The sequence below is a fragment of the Cuculus canorus genome, chromosome 8 (assembly GCF_017976375.1).
Source record: "Cuculus canorus isolate bCucCan1 chromosome 8, bCucCan1.pri, whole genome shotgun sequence".
In the NCBI taxonomy this organism is placed as follows: Eukaryota; Metazoa; Chordata; class Aves; order Cuculiformes; family Cuculidae; genus Cuculus; species Cuculus canorus.
The window spans coordinates 6,853,957-6,870,344 of NC_071408.1; the positions used below are offsets into that span (position 1 = coordinate 6,853,957).

Below are 16,388 nucleotides of genomic sequence, written 5' to 3' on the forward strand. Positions count from 1 at the left end.
ACATGGGTCTGGGAACCACTGTAAGACATCTCTGGCTTCTGCTGCATGAGAGTGGATGGGATGGGCTGTGTTCCAGGTCTGTTCAGCCGCCGAGCTGGAGGCTGCTGAAGAAATTTTGGCATGATCCATCACAGACAGTGTTATTCCCTTGCCTCTCACCTGTCAGTTTGTTCAGGTGCTGAACAAATGTTGACAGAAGATCGTCAGTGTCTGTCACATCTTGGAAACAGTCTGGAAAGCCATGGGAATCTGGGCTGAGACCTCTAGAATTACGACTTTGTTAGCACTCTGGGAAGTAGCAGCATCGAACACTGTTTTGGTTTATGGTGAGAGGAGATGGAGGGATCATGGCTGATATTAAATTTCAGTGTTTAGCTAAACAGTCTCTACATTGTCACGGGTAATACGTTCATTTGCACAAAGCACGATAAATGGACAGGTAAAAAAAGGATGAAATGGCTAGAGAACAGAAAGTGTTTGAGAAACTTGGATCACCCTGCTTTTCTCCCTTCCTTCAGTAGTTCTGTCTATAAATTCAGGCTGTTTCTATGCTGCAGTTCCCATAGTGTGTTCATTCTGGAGGGAGTGGAAGAATTGAATCCAGTTACATTCCAGCTCTGCAAAATAATCTGCAATGGCTTGTGTTATACCAAGAAAGGTAATCATACAGTTCAACACATTCTGGCCCACACAAGAGATAAATGGATTTTCAGTCTGCTGCTGAGGCAAGGCTTTTGGATCTGAGTTCAAGACAGGTTGATTTGGGAGGAAAAGCAGGAGCTTTTTTTGTTTAGGTTTTTGATGGTGGCACTGAAATTTCCAATATTTAAAATTGTCATCATGACAGGCTATCCAGACATGAATTATTTGCTAAATACAAGCAATTATATGCTAGTTAGCTTCATGTAGCTGCTATGCCTGCAGTATTGGGGACATGTTTTCTTTCTGATCCTTGCAATCAGATTTTTTTTGTTTTGTTTATATCTGATTGTAGTATAGAGGAAAACTTTTTACTCAAATCTTTTCTGAAAAAACATTAATAATAGGATTTGGTAGTTGTAAGTGATTACAAAAAAACTCATACAACTTCTGTTTAGAGCACTGACAACAATTTGAAGTGAATAAAGCATTTTTGTTGTTCATTTCTTGTGTCGAGATACAAAATCTTGCTGCATTAGTATTCATCCTGAGAATGGATGGGCTTTTATGCACCAACATCCTATGCAAATTAGTCCTGTCCTAAGTGCAAACATATCTGATCAGGGAGAATGCAGTTGCCCTGCAAAGTCTGCTTTTTTCTTTTCAACACAAAAATTCTGTTGGGGGTGGATTTGTGTTTTGTGGTTCCCTCCTCCCCTGGAATTGATGGAGGGCACCGTTGGGCAGGAAATAGCTGAAGCTTTTGTAAAATCTTAAAAGAGAAAGAGGAAAAAGGGCATTTTCACTAATGGAATTAGGATGATGCAGCAAAGGTTTGGATGCCTGCCAGGGAGGACAGATGCATCGTGCATACAGTGCCTTCCTGGCGAGGGTGCACGTTGGCAGCTTCCCGCTCTGTTAATACAGCAAGCCTGCAGCCCCGGCACAGTCGCTGCAAACAGAGCACTGTTCATCCCACCATTCTGGTGGGGTTGCCTGGCAAATTTTCATAGCTGTGCATGGCAGGTTTTCAGTCCTGTAAATATTATTGAGACTTTAAAACTTTCTGTCTTGTAAAATGACATGCATGTTCTTCCCTGCTTCATTGAACAGGCTTGCCTTTTTCTGTGCAGAAGTGCACGCTCTTACTGGTGTTGAAATACAACATTAGATTTGGGGTACTAATAATGCTCTGTGCCTTCTGTTTGGAAGTCCCCTTCTTTGAAGAACCTTTGACTCCAGTCATATTTAATGGAAGACTTCACCACTGGAACTAGAGTAGGTTCTGATTTTCTTACAGCCTTGTGATGTTTACGTTAATGCGGTAGATGTAATAATTTCTGGCTGCGTCTTGATCAGAAATGCTGTTGCTCCTTAAAGAAAGCATCTTCCAGGTAGTATAGTGACAGTGTTTTTTTAAACCTGCTCTGTCTCCAGTCTTCTGCATGAAAAGGAAATCTCAAGCTTTGCTTTCTTGCCTTAGTGATGCCCAAGCATTGTTATTGAGCTTAGTTGTTATGGAGGTGCCCAGTTAGTGTGACTAAAATCGCTTGCCATCCTATTTGAAGTTCTTCAGGGGCTTTCAAAAGTACCTTATTTCTCACCTTTGGAGTCAACATGAGCCATATTCCCATGGTTAGGTCTGTTTTGATGATTTTTTGTATCATTCCTCTTTGGGTTTTTGCATGGTTGGTCTCAGCCCCATACAGGGGTGGCAGAAGGGAGACCTAAAGAGGCATTTTGGACTGCCAAGTTGTAGTGCTGTGTAAGAGTTTCAAAAGTGTTTTTATTCTTCTTGATTCAACTTGTGTGCCTACCTGAAAGTCGTGGACAGGATAACTGCGGTGTTCCTGCTTTGGCTATTCCGTTCCGGTAGTAGGAGGGTACTGCTGGCTTCTCAAAGACACCAAGTTTATCCACCCAAGTTTATCCAAGAAATGTCTTGAAAGGGAGAGAGAGTTAACAGCCCTAGGATGTCTGGATACTCAGTTTCTCATCTGCAAAGACATGCCCGAAGTGCATGGTCTGCAATGTGTAGTTACTGCTCCTGTTTTGATTCAGCTAGTTAATTAAAATGATCTCTCAGTTGAAGGAAGGTTTACCTTGAAAGAATGACTGCTGCCAACTGCGACTAAATGTCGTTAGAGAAGTTGAACTAAGCACTGAAGTACCATGATAAGGATGCCAGTATCTGTGCTGTGCGGCTTACAAAAAGGCCTGAGAGGCTAGTATTGAGCGTTGGGAGCTAATATATATGAAATCACTAGCAATCCACAGCCTTTTAATGCATTTAGCTTGCCTGATAGGCCTAATCAAGGTAGATATCATTGGTGTTCAATAAAGAGGCTTAATTATTTTGTACATCCTCATGTGATCCTTGTTATATTAGGCTGAAGTTTTGCAGTCATTGAACAAAGCTGTGGGAGATTTTCTTGACTGACAGACGTTGTGCCAAAACAAAAAGCATTTACTCCTCTGTAACTAATGAAAGGAGTTGAGGGATCAAGTGGTGACTGATAATAAGAACTGGTCTCTGTACTTTGAGCCACTTAGATAGAGCATATATAGCCAAATGTAAGCATGATGTAGAAAGCAATGTATACTACTGTATTACTGAAAAAAACCCAGGTATGTGGTTGAGAACATCAAGGCACAGCAGAGGCAGTGCCTTAAAGCTTTTGTGATGTCTTGAAAATGTGTCTCAGGCTTATCTTTGTACTGTTATTTGGAAGACAGGGGAACTGTGCTTCCAAAGCCACTAGGGAGGAGTAAATTCAGTGATATCCAGTGTCAGTGATGACAAGCTTCCTCTGAGAAATTACTTCACTTGACATCATGAATTTAATGCTGAAGAAAGCTTCTGCTTAAATGCAAAGTATGTTTCCTGTTGCTTTGTAGTGAGCAAAAGTGTGTGAAGGCTCTGCTGCTGGGTCCTCTGTGGTGGTGGTGAGTACAGGAGCAAGAGCTGATGTATTAGGTTCGTCTATAGATACCATTGTGCAAAGACAGGACCACTAAGTCAAAGTTCAATCAAATGTGTTTTATTGTTCAAATAACTTGTTATACCTGACTACATAAAAACTTCTAAACTTACCGACCTGCCAAATGGTGCCGTCTCGACAAGCAGGAGAAGGAGATGGAGCACGGTACTCAGACAGTCAGAATCGATAGGTACTGCACCTTAAGGTTGTCCCCCTGTAAAAAGACGTGCATGTATTCCTTCTCCACTCGTCCAGCTCAGCTCCTTTTATCTTCCTCTTGGGGACTGGAAAAGGGTTAGCAACATCACCCGCCCCTCATGTGGCCAGCATGTGAGCAGGCCGAGTGCCAACTTGTTTGTCCCACACTAACAGTGATGGTGACGCCATGCCCTATTCCCATAATGCCTTTCCTGACTACTCATGCTCCTTCAGCTGTGCTTCAAGGTCTTGTAAATACCAGGCAGTTCCAACCACTTTTCTACCTTTTTATCCAATTCCCTGCCTGTTATCCTCCTAGTTAAGTACGGTCACATACTTTCTTACTGCAAGCTGGCTTAAAGTTATTGCTTAAGTTAATTCACTTCTTTGCTTATCTAATACAGTCACATACTTTCTCACCGTGAGCTGGCTAAGAATTGTTGCTTAAGCTAATTCACTACTTTAAAATTCAAGTGTACAGTACTTTAACTACATATATGTATAATTTGTCTATATATATCTCATGCCCAACAATGGACCATTATTTATTATCTCTGATATGGCTGGCGAGGTGGAATGAACATGTCTGCCAAAACAGGTCTTCAGATGTGTTTTTTTAGCATTAAGAATTCTTTAGTTATAAATTCACTAGTTTTGGGTGTATGGGTTTGAAGAAGTGAACCTGAGGAAAGAAGTTAGATATTCTTAGTGCCTCTCTTCTGTAGGCTTGCACTGGACCACGCCTTCCCGTTTTGTTCTTTTGTAGTGCTTTGCTTTGAGGCTGAATGTGGTCAATGCAAGAAAACTTAAGCCATTAGTAGTACTTTTGCACAGTGTCCATTCACCGTAGCACTGGGAGACGTTTGGCTGTCTTGACCAGTTGGTGTTCACTGTGAATCAGTGCTTTCTTCGTTCAGCAGCCAGTATAAACCATGGGTGCTACCAGGGCTTCTTGGGTGCCAGGCTGGAGTTGTATAATGAACACTGGGATGGAAAGAAGTCTAGGAAAGCTGTTGGCTTTTGGCACAATTCTTTCCTATTGCCATTGAAACTGCTTTGCCGTCTGTGGCAGATCTTGAGAATAAAGGCTGTTGTGTACAGTGTGGTCGGTGTGAGTGCCCATGGAATATAATATGGCCTTTCTGTGCTTGAGGAAAGGCTAGTGGGAAAACTTCTACAAGATCGTTTAGCCTGGAGAAGAGGAGGCTGAGGGGATACCTCATTGCTCTCTGCAGCTCCATGAAAGGCGGTTGTAGTGATGTGGGTGTTGGTCTCTTCTCCCAAGTAACAAGTGGTGAGACGAGAGGAAATGTCCTCAATTTGCACCCAGGGGAGGTTTAAATTGTATGTTGGGAAAAATGAATTCAAATGATTTTCTGTTACCTTTATACATTAAACAGACGTTTCAGTAGATATTTGTCCAGATCTTTCATACTAGAGATGACCTATATGAGGTCCAACACAATTTAGCTGAGACTAATGCTGTAGCTTGGGAACCAAGAAAGGGAGGAGACAGAGAGATGGGTAAAGAGGATGTTCTAGCCTGTCACAGGGAGACAAGGCTCTGCTCGATTGCTTTGCTCAGTACAAGTGGATGTGTGTTCTTCAAGTACAGATGTTTTCTTCCTCTTGGTCAAGAACTGTCACTGTGCAAGAGCAAACAGCGAGTTAACATCAAACATCTTGTGAAACGAAGGAATCCATGATGGAAACTTTTCAGTTACTGACTGAGGCAGATGGTGAGGAGATCCCAAAGATCCAGTCAGTGCTCAGAGGAACCCATTTGTTATCAGTAGACCATCTGAAAGCAAAACTTACTGAGACCGCGAGCAGCCCTTCAGAAAATGCTCTGAATGTTGGCAGCATCGATGCAGCCATGTGTCAGCTCCGAAGGGAACTGGTGCGAAGGGAATTGTAGCTGGTTTTCTTAAGTTGTTAAACAAAAAGTTACACACAGTGTCATTTCTTTTATGTGTCAGACCTCGCATTCGGGAGTGAAGACTGTAGTTTATGTTGTGTGGTAAAAGATGAGTCATAGTTTTTAGAGTAAAAATTATTTGGCTCTAAAAAATATTTTGCTCTTGAGAATATTTAATGGCATCCTAATAGATGAGTGCATTCTAGGGTGGATGAGTTGCTGAAGGGATGTTCTGGAAGAGCTGGCTGCTTTTGCATTTGATGTGTTCAGTACTGGTGAGGCAGCACTGGGTGGGCTTTGCTGCCAGGCTCCAGGCTGTCCTGCCACAGCAGCGTTGCAGCTGAGCCGATGTAGAGCACCTTTTGCTGAAAATATTCTGAGAATAAAGATGTAAAAGCAGTTTGCTTCTTCATGTAGGATGCACGTCTTTTAAAGCAGCACATCTTCCATTTCCAAGTGTATTCCTGCACAGCGTGTTTCATTCTTGTTTCCCGTACCTTGTTTATTCAGTGCCCTGGCAGGTACCCACAGGCTCACTCCCCCACCGCAGAGGACAGCCTTTTGTCTCCCTTGTCACTGTCTTTGTGCACAAATTCCCAGGCATGTCCTTCTTTCGAGGTGGATTTCTTTACAGCGGCTTCGGCTCTGGTATGATTTTCTTCCCAGCTCTCCCTAAACAGATCTGTAGACACTGACCCACAGGGTTTGGAAAAGCAGCTATCTCAAACTGAGGAGCACCACCCTTTTAGTCAGAAGGAACCTTTGTGACTTGGCTGTGTTCAGTCCTATTATTATATACTTGCTGCTGAAGGTTTGTTTTTTTCTTTTCTTCTTTAAGAAGCATTCTGTTTAGGTAGATGTTTTAGGGAAAAATGAGGGTGTGGGGCCATTCCTAATACACTGTTGTGGGTTTTTTTCGCACCACTAACAAACCCTATGTAGAAATTTGTCCATATTGAGGCGTGGGCAGAAGACCTGCATCCATCCTGCCTTATGGATGTCAAAGCAGGCATTTCTGCAGAAGCAGTTGTACAGTATTTAATCTGATTCCTTTGCTGCTAGAGTTGTAATGTGGTCTTACGTTGCTTTTCATGAGAAAAAAAAAAAAGCAAATTATGTCTCAGCTTTGACTTAGGCTTCTGCGTATGTTTAAAGAACTGCCTTTTTCTGTGAGGAGAGTTTGTGTATTTATTTGTGACATTGCATTTGGGCTGTGCAGAGAAAGTGCACAGATGCCTTTTCCTTGTGGCGAAACTGAAATTTCAAATTATTAAAATGGTTAAAAAAAAGATTTCCCTGTCCCTTTGGGGGCAGATACCCATTCAACAGTTAATGAGGGGACGATTTCTCCTGGAGTCTCCCGTGAATCCCTTTTTAGCCTCATCTTTTTGTCATTTTTTTTCCACTTAAAACTGTACATTTGAAGCGGAAGCCTAATGCCCTCCCTCTGCACAGTGTTTAGCTGGTTATGTGATCAGCACAGTTTGCCTTCTCACTGCACAGGAGCCTCTCTCTGCTGATGCTTGCTTACTCTTTGTGACAATAGCTCAGTTTTTTAGATTGAGAGGGTTATCAGATACTCTCTATTTTGGACATGTTAAGAGACCCATCTGAAGAAAAATTGTCATACATTTCTCTCCAGTTTTGCTGTTGAGGGAAGGTCAGTGTCGTGTAATGAAGATTTGCATTAATGGAGTATTCTTCATCTCTGAATGTGCTTACTCTGAAGCAGAAAATCAATAAGTCTTTTCAGCCTTTGACTCCCTAAGAAGGATTTTACTGCTGCATGTAGTGCTGTAGAGGACCCTGGTTTGTTTTGTATGATCAATTTGTCCTGAATGGAGGTTCCTTTTAGCTTCTTGATGGAAAAATGGTTTATTTATTTTTTTAAAAAAAATAAGATCTGAAATGCTTGAAAATAAACGTATAAAACTGTCATCTCAACAGGAGTTTTCTACATCCTGGGCTGCTTTCATTTCAATGCATACAGAGAAGCAGATAGGTTTCTATTAAAAGTGGCACTTACTGAGACGCAGGTTTCTCTCTATTGGTAGGTACTGAAATTGTGGTAGACAATGCTTTCAGCATCTTTCTAAGGTAGTTCTTGTATCCTGTTGCCATCTCAAGTATTGTAAAACATTGCAGCTCATATAAATCAGTAGTTGTCATATTTGTGGATTATCTTTGATTTAGAGATTACTTGAATTCCTAATTAATTGTACTTTTGCCTGCAGATCTGTATTTGAGTATAGAAGTAAATGAGCTCTCCTGTGTTTGAGCAGCCTCTCATTTTATGGTGTGCTTTAGCTTCAGTTTGCAGAGTAATCACACTGTAAGCACACATGAACAGGTACCGAGAAAGCAAGGCTTTTATTTTATCTAGAAATTAACATTGTTCTGTTCAAAATGCTGGGGACTTCTAAAAGGGTGTGGGCACAGCTGGCAGCTGGTCCTGTTCCTCAGAGCCTTAGAACTCCTCACTTATGTGATATTTTTATTTCTGTTTTTCTGTGCCTAGATCTTAGATTAGGAAGGAAATCTTCAGAACCTGTATCACGTGTGGGGTTGCCGTATTTCTTTTCTGCAGGCAGCCAAAGCTCTGTTACCTTGTTGGTGCTTATGGAAAGAGGTTCACTGTTGTTGCATTCCTGAGCCTGTCTCGATCTGGGACTCCTCAGACCTAATATCGTCGAATTTGCACAAACAAGTTTTTGTAGATTTACCGTCCAGGTTTGTTTTAAACCTTGTAGGTTTATGTGCTGCCTTTAACTGTTAAAATCAGACATCAATTAAGTAACACATATGGAGACACGCAATGATTATAGGTAAGATGTGGTTCCTCAAGTGGCTTGAGCAGCCCCATCTAAGCAGCTCTGTCTAAAGGGATGACAGGACTGTATCTTCTTTTGATTCTTCTGTCCTTCTCCCCACCCCTCCCAAACATGCTGCAAAGCCTCACCCTTCATACTGGCGCTAGCATACGTGACAGCATGGCCACCCAGATCAGCTCTGCCATGTGAGTGGAAATGCATGCCCTAACTGTTTGCTGGATTGCTTTGCACCTGAGTTGGAGAGGTGAGTTAGCAGCACTGCTACAGCAGGGAAGGTGGAGGTGCAGTATCCCTGCTAAAGAAGGAAAAAGGAGAGGATTTCAGTGGACTAAAAATGATTGTGGAACTGTTAACCTCTGAATTTTATTCCTGTGAAGATGCTTATTTGCACAAGACTGTGCTCTTCAAAGCCCCTCACTGAACCTCATCTCAAGCTTTTTATGAGTTTAATAGGTGTGGCAATGGAGGAAGACCCTGGGAAAAAAAGGTCTGGTCTTCTGCTTTGGGTTTCTGATCATTTGGTTTGTAACTAACAATTGGTTGCAAGTTTTGGTAGGGTTTCCATTGCATAGGCCATCTCTCTGTCTTTGGAGGCATGGAAAGGATCATGGGGATGCATATGACATGACAGAGTTGCTCTTTGCTTCACTGCTTGCTTTCTGGTCCAAGGAGACTCCTTCCTGCTGTTCCAGACTCTTTCTAGGGTTCAGCATTCAGTCATGGCCTGTTGTGACAGAGCAAAGCATAATGGTTTTAAATCAAGAGAGGATAGATTTAGACTGGATATAAGGAAGAAATTGTTTACAGTAAGAGTGGTGACACCCTATCCCTAGTTGCCCAGGAAGGTAGTGGATACTCCATCCCTGGAAACATTCAGGGTCGGGTTGGACAGGGCTCTGAGCAACCTGATTGAGTTAAAGACGTCCCTGTGTCTGCAGGGGCATGGACTGGATGGGCTTTAAAGGCCCTTTCCAGCCCAAGTCATTCTAGTACTCTATGAAAAACTTAAGGGCAAATGCATTGCTGGAAAAGTTATTTGGGGATTTGAACTGGCAAAGTGTTAAGTGGGGAAGTGTTTAAATTGGTTAAGTGTGTGAAAGAGCAGGTGTGGAGTGCTGGTAATTTGGTTTGGTCAGAGCTTTTGTGTGCAGTGTGAGGGTGCATGTGTTCATGTGCCCATATGCTCTTCAAGTCAAGCATAGGGTGAGGACACGTTAATTTAAAGAACCCAGTGAGCATGGGCATGGTTTCACACAGTCTCACTGTGCAAGATGAGTTTTGAGGTGTTATATATAGTGGTCATGAGGAAAGAGAATTCGTAATGCCTTGAGACAGTAATTTAGTTTTAATACATCTTTGTCTAATGACCTACTGCCATCCCGAATCAACATTAACAGCCCTACTTTATAGTAGTAAATCCATCCCCACCTACTTCCCATTTTCATTGCTGCTGGAGGCATACAAGAGGCTCCAAATTAGTCCAGTTTCTTATAAAACTGGACAGTGCTTTCTGGTAGTAACCTTTTTTTTTTTTTTTTAATGTTTCCAGGGATTTTCTTCCGCGAGGTTCTGGAATTGTAACAAGGCGACCATTGGTCTTACAACTCATCACTGCAAAAACAGGTAACCTCTCTCTCTTTTTGGTTCAATGCCTGGACAAAGTGCTGATGTACTTCAGCAGGGAAAAATATTCCAGGAAAACTTAAGCAGTGTGAAGAAAGGTGCAACTTAGCTGCCTGGAACAAAGGCCTGCTCCTTCAAAACTGTGCGCTCAAGACCAGTTGATCTCATTGTCCTATCTGGGAAAACAGTAAAATCTCCATCCTAGCACACATACTAAATTTATTCCAAGATCAGACTTGAAGCTGTTCAGGAACATACAAAGTGTTTTTGAAATCAGCTTTGATGTATTAATTTGTTTTGATTGCTTTTTGTGACTTGTCTTTTTTGGTTGGGCTCACTGCACTAAGTAGAGCAGAAGGCAGACTGGGGAGAACAAGGCTTCTGGGTATTTGTTTGGTCAAAAATAAAAATGCGGTATGTGTGTGCCACTGAGCTATGTGATGTATTGAGATTTTTCATCAGAATTCACCACTTCATACTCTTCCAAGGAGCACTTAATCTGCTGTGGTGTAGTTCAGTTCCCTAGCGTACATAAAAGCAGCCGCGCTTGTCCATCGTCTAAGTATTTTTTGTTGTTGTTGCTTCTAAACCAAAGTAAGCAACAAAGTCACTGGTTTACTATGACTTCTGCTTAAAACAGTAAAAGCAAATGAAGCAACATCCCAAAACGGCATTTAAAAATAAAAAAATGCTCTTTAAATTATGGAACATGATGAAGCTGGGGAAGAAACAAAGTTGAAGCTGCCCCCAGAACTTTAATCTGTCCCTGTGTGTGAGATTTAATTAAGTTTTTGTGTGCATTTTTCCCCTGAAAGGTCTTTTTCTTGCTCAGCAGGAAGGTAGCCTTCGATCTGCCTAGGCTCCAGTTTTTTTTCTGAACTAGTGCTTGTAAAGCACGTTCATTTTTCAGTGTCTCTATGAAGTTTTCCGTAGTGTTTATACTGTGGAAGAGAAAGGAAAAATTGTGGAATCCAGTATTTCTGTATGTTCAGCTTAGAAACTTCAGGATTTTTGAGTGTGTGGCATGTGTATAGTGCTTTATATCTATTAAAAGATGAAGATTGTTTTAATTGGAGATATGAATACTTGCCATTTCTGCGTATCTGACTTTTGATCTGTGACAGAACATGCAGAAATGCAGGAATAAGGTCTAGCTATGGAGAATCCAGCACCGTGTTAGAGCAGAAGGAATATAAGAATCGAGCTGTGTGCTGGCATATCCTACCAAGTAGTTAAACTGTGGGGAGATACAGATTAGTAAAGTGAACTCCTACACTGTGCCCTCAGCTGGTTAAATACTTATTCTTAGATCTGCAGCCTAAACTTACCTACCGGGTCTGTATTGCCTTGTTTCCTAAAGTCATCAATGTCCCTCGGTTAAGAGGGCAAGGAAAGGGCTTTTCCTTTTTTCTGCTCTTTTCCCCATTATTTTGCCTACATAGTATTGCCAGCTTTAGGCAGGCCTCTAGGTTTTGTAGAGGTACCTCTCTGCTTGAAAGTAGTTCTTCATTGTAACTTAAATAGCACAAGAAAAACTTTAAATAAATTCTGAGAACAGGGCTTCTGCCTGATTTTGTGTTTCCTGGATGTCAAGGCATATTTCTCCCTTTGGGAAACGCTGTGTATTTCTTGTTTGGGCTTCAATGTCAAGATGGTTAAAATGCAGGCTTTAATTATTTTGTTACTTTCTTTAAACTTTGTTCCCTTGTTGTTGTTGTTTTTGGAGGTGAAATTCCAAATAACTTTATCTTTGAAGCCACCTTTATCTTTCTGAACTAATTTTAAAAAAAGAAAATAAAGAAAAGCACTTAGGGAAGCACAGTGTTCTTTTGCAGGAAGCAGATGCTGGACTGATTTTTATCAAGTCCATAATTATCTAAAATGTTATCGAAAGTGATTAGAGGAGCATATCAGATTCTTGCTGCTGTAGTAGGGTCTCTAATCCTAGGATCTCTCTTGACTCTTTTAAGATTTAATCTTAAAGTATTTCTTACAGAGGATACTTTCTACAGTATCCTCTGTAATGTACAGGGATGCAGAGATGACCGCAAGATGTTTTAGCAATGTTTTGGAACTGACCGAGAACCTTTTTTGAATGTGAATTTGATTGGAGGAAGAAGTTAAAGCTTCATTTAACTTTGAGTCATTGCATTAAGTGATGAAGATGGGCAGCTGCAGCATTTGTATCCACCAAAGTTAAGAGGAAGCTTTGGCCACTCGTTGTTAGGATTGGATACACCATGGAAGGGTGCATCAGGAATTGGTTGTGAGGAGTTATCAGGGGACCTCTGATGTCTAGAAGGTCTGACACCTCTGAGTAAAGAGCTGTTACCCCTGCAAATACACAAGTAGTATTGTAGTGACCTGTTGACCTCCTTTAATCACTTACATATTTTGGTGGCAACTGTGCAATTCCTAAATGGCTTTATGGCATTTGCACTTCCACATCTATGCAAATACTGTACTCTGCTGAAATCTTGGAGGCAAAGACAAAGGTTTTAATTAAACATTGCAACTAATGAGTCAGTCTTTTAATAGTTGTGACTATTTTCCTTTGATTTTGATAATATGAGATCTACTTGGTAGCATAGAAAAAATCAAAATGTGTATTCCTGTAGCTGTGCTTCTAGAAGGATTTTTCCCTTGTGTATCTTTAAGATCTAACTCTTGGTGCACGGCTGAGCTGAGACAGGAATTTCAAGGCTGTGTTAGTGTTCGGTAGTCTTGAAGCAATATAACTGAATTCTGCATAAGGTACTTCAGTTCCATTTCAGCTCTCTGCAGGTTTTGCTATTAAACATGCTAACCTGTACCGATTTGTCATGTGTTACCATAATTTCGTTAAGAAGAGCTGTGAGCTGGGGGATTTTTATTCCTTGGAATTAGTGTGCCTCAATTTATGTATTAAAACCTTTTTCTTAAACATTCTAAGTTTTTCTTTCACAGCTTCCAGTATGCTTGGTGATTCTTTGAGCCAATGCATCAGTAAGATTAAATACTTCTTGTAGGAGTTAACAGTTTTAAATGTTGCTGCTGAGTAAGCTTTGGGAAGGCAATGGCTTGAAATGCCTGAGAAGGTCTTGAGAGGTGGGGATTTGGTTTTTTTTTCTTTTTTTCTATTACCAAACATTCTGTCTAACCTTAGACAATTTGTTTTTCATCTTGCTGCGCTTTCTCCTTCCTGTGGAAGTGGAATAATTTATCTAGATTTCTTGAGACTCTTTTAAACTGCAGTGAAAACAAAAAATGTTCTTGGGTTTTGGGTGAAGGCTCTGTTGTAGGTCATCTCTTTGTTAAAAATACATTGCCTGCTATGTATGAGCCCTCAGCACAGGAAGGACATGGATCTGTTGGAGTGAATCCAGAGGAGGCCATGGAGATGACCCAAGGGCTGAGCACTTCCCATACGAGGACAGGCTGAGAGAGTTGGGATGTTCAGCCTGGGGAAGGCTTCAGGGAGACATTGTGGCAGCTTCCGGTGCTGAAAGGGGCTCCAGGAAAGCTGAGGATAGGCTCTTGATCAAGGAGTACAGGGACAGGATAAGGGAGAATGGTTTTAAGCTGAAAGAGGGGAGATTTAGATGACATCTCAGGAAGACATGTTTTCCTGTGGAGGTGGGGAGGCACTGAAACATTGCCTAGAGAAGTGGTGGCTGCCCCATCCCTGGAGGTGTTCAAGGCCAGGTTGGATGGGGCTTGGAGTGCCTGATCCAGTGGAAGGTGTCCCTGCCCATCGCAGAGGGTTGGAACTAAATGAGCTTTAGGGTCCCTTCCAACCCAACCCATTCTATCATTCTATCATTCTATCATTCTATATAAATCCTGTTACGTGTTATTTACAAGTTGAAATATCTTGGCTCTAGGAGGGTTGCTTTCCTAATTTTGCTCACTGTTTTTGGAGGAATTTCAGGTTTTCTCATGGTCTTGTTTGAGTTTCTTTTCTAAAGAAGCAGCAGATAACAGATTTTGAAAATCATTATTAATGTCGACATTTTCTGGATGAACGAGTCGTGTGCAATTCCCACATTTGTTTTAGTTCTGTTAATTAGAACACTAAGCGGGAAGTAAATCACCATAAGGTTCAAAAGACATTGTGGCTTTTTTTGTGAAGTCTTGTAGATGCTCTCTTCTATTGAAGTCGCTGAGCTTTAATGCAAGGATCTGCTGTTCTGAGAGTGCTCCTCAAGCATACCCGTCTGTTGTTGCCATCTGGTGGCAAAACCAACACTCTAAAAGAAAATGAAAAAATTATAAAAGTAATTTAGATTGATTATTTCAGCTAACTCAAATGATCTTCCAGACTTCATCTGCAGGAAGGCGTTTGGAGGTCTTCAAGGGCAAAAACTTGAATAGAAGGGTGCCACAGGACCAATGGGTGCTTTGCAGAGAGGGGAGGAAGGCAGTGGCTGCAGCTGTCTGGGTCCCTTCTCTGGCTGCTGCTTATTTAGGTGGCAAACAGGGATGCTGTGGAGACCAGTAAAGATGTGGGGTTGTGTATCGGAAAAGTTAAAATGTGATATCACCATGGGGAAAAGGTGGTCATGACTGGTGAACCCCTTCCTGGGGCAGGGAAAAGCTCATCACCAGAATAGGGCTGATGTGCTGGAAGAGAGGGAAGGCGCTGTCAGTCTGGCACCTGGATTTAAGCTGTTAGTGTAAGGTTACAGCGACTGCAATCTTCCTCACTGCTGTCTGCCTGTGTGTGTATTGTAACAATGCCTGGAGTGACCTGAGCTCTCCGCAGCACAGTGACCATGGAGGTCTTGGCTCACTGGGCTTGGGGGTTCAGGCAGTTCTCCCCTCGTCACCCTCAAGTAGGGCATGGCAAAAGCTCACGGTGGGGCAAAGGAATCATACCCACCAATACTCGATTTTACAAGTGGTTCTGCCTGGAAGGCTTTGTTCCCTTGATCCCAAGTGGATGATCAGTGACATCAGAAAAGGTGGAATCTCTTCATTGATAGGCTGGAAAATGGCTCTCTATTTGCCTGTCTTCAAAAAGATAATTAATAAAAGTGACAGAAAAATCAGCCAAAGTTCACTTTTAGGAAAAAGAAATCTATAATTAGTTATTAACTAACAATCTGAAAGGAACTTGACGTGAATAGCAGCCAACACAAATTCATCAAGGGGAAAAAAATCCCATTGTGTCAGTCTAATTTATTTTTTTTAATTACAGGGGAACAGGTTTGTAAATAAAGATGTAGCGGGTGTCTTTAATCCTGGGTTCAGTAAGGGTTTTTAGATTATCTCAAGTGTTTCTAAAGGCCATTCCGTGTCTCATCAGGTGGCATTCCTAGCTCAGCTCTCTTTAGCGTAGAGATGCATTTATCAAAGATCTCAAGTGTGTACGTCGTTTAAATGATTTGAAAACAACATGACATCTTATTGTTAATAACAACATAACATTGTGCTAGATCAAGTCATAAAGATGCAGGGAAATAACTCACTGGAAAAACAAGGAGCATTTTCAAAAGTGTTATCATGTAACGCTTGTTTGTATGATTTGTCTAATGTAATCAAAACTGAAGAGAGAAATAATCACTTATTGTGACACTTGTGGTTGGGTGCTCTAAAGAGAACTATGCTGTGGTAGCTTTTTAATTTTGTTTTCCAAGTTGATTTGTCTGCTGAAAAACAAAGTATTCTACATGCCAAGACAATGTGTTAATTTTTTATCTAGTTATTCTTAATGTAACTTCGGTTTTATATAGTTTGATTTATCTTCTCTGTACGCAAGCTGAAAACTGAAGATTGCATTAAAGCCTGTGTGTATCCAGTCTGGGTAGTGGCATCGTTGCCAACGACAGACTGAGGCTGAAAGGAGCAAAACAAAGCGCGGCTTGTTCCTTTGAATTTTCATCCCGTAGCGGTGCGTGGCACCACAGGTTGTGAACCATTGTAAAGTCCCTTCCTTCAGAACTAATGGGACCACAGATGCCACTGGGAGGAATGGGCTATTGATAAATATTGACACAGCTAAAACGTGGTAAATGTTTTCATTTGAGTTACCTTGAAGCCATTTCAGACAGGGACTGTTTCTGTCCTGAATGTTAAGCAGAACAAGGAGAAACGCTTCCTTGACTATCAGTCAACTGATTACAATGAGGCACTATGTATTAATTGTTGAATTTTGAAATATTTTTCTGAGAAAATCCGATGAACCACTGAAAAGAAAAAATGTAACTAAGAATACAT

The 16,388-nt window shown here is 41.4% G+C and overlaps 1 protein-coding gene across 10 annotated transcripts in view; it reads left to right on the forward strand.

The window, feature by feature from the left end:
- DNM3 (dynamin 3) overlaps nt 1–16,388 on the forward strand; it is a 180,348-nt gene that overhangs the window by 7,348 nt on the left and 156,612 nt on the right. For all 10 annotated transcript variants that reach the window (XR_008450894.1, XM_054072462.1, XM_054072457.1 and 7 more), the window contains exon 2: nt 10,117–10,190. Coding sequence is in view for 9 of the 10 variants with exons in the window: in XM_054072462.1 (XP_053928437.1) it covers nt 10,117–10,190 (74 nt within the window). In the remaining variant the exon portion in view is untranslated. The remainder of the gene's footprint in view (nt 1–10,116; nt 10,191–16,388) is intronic.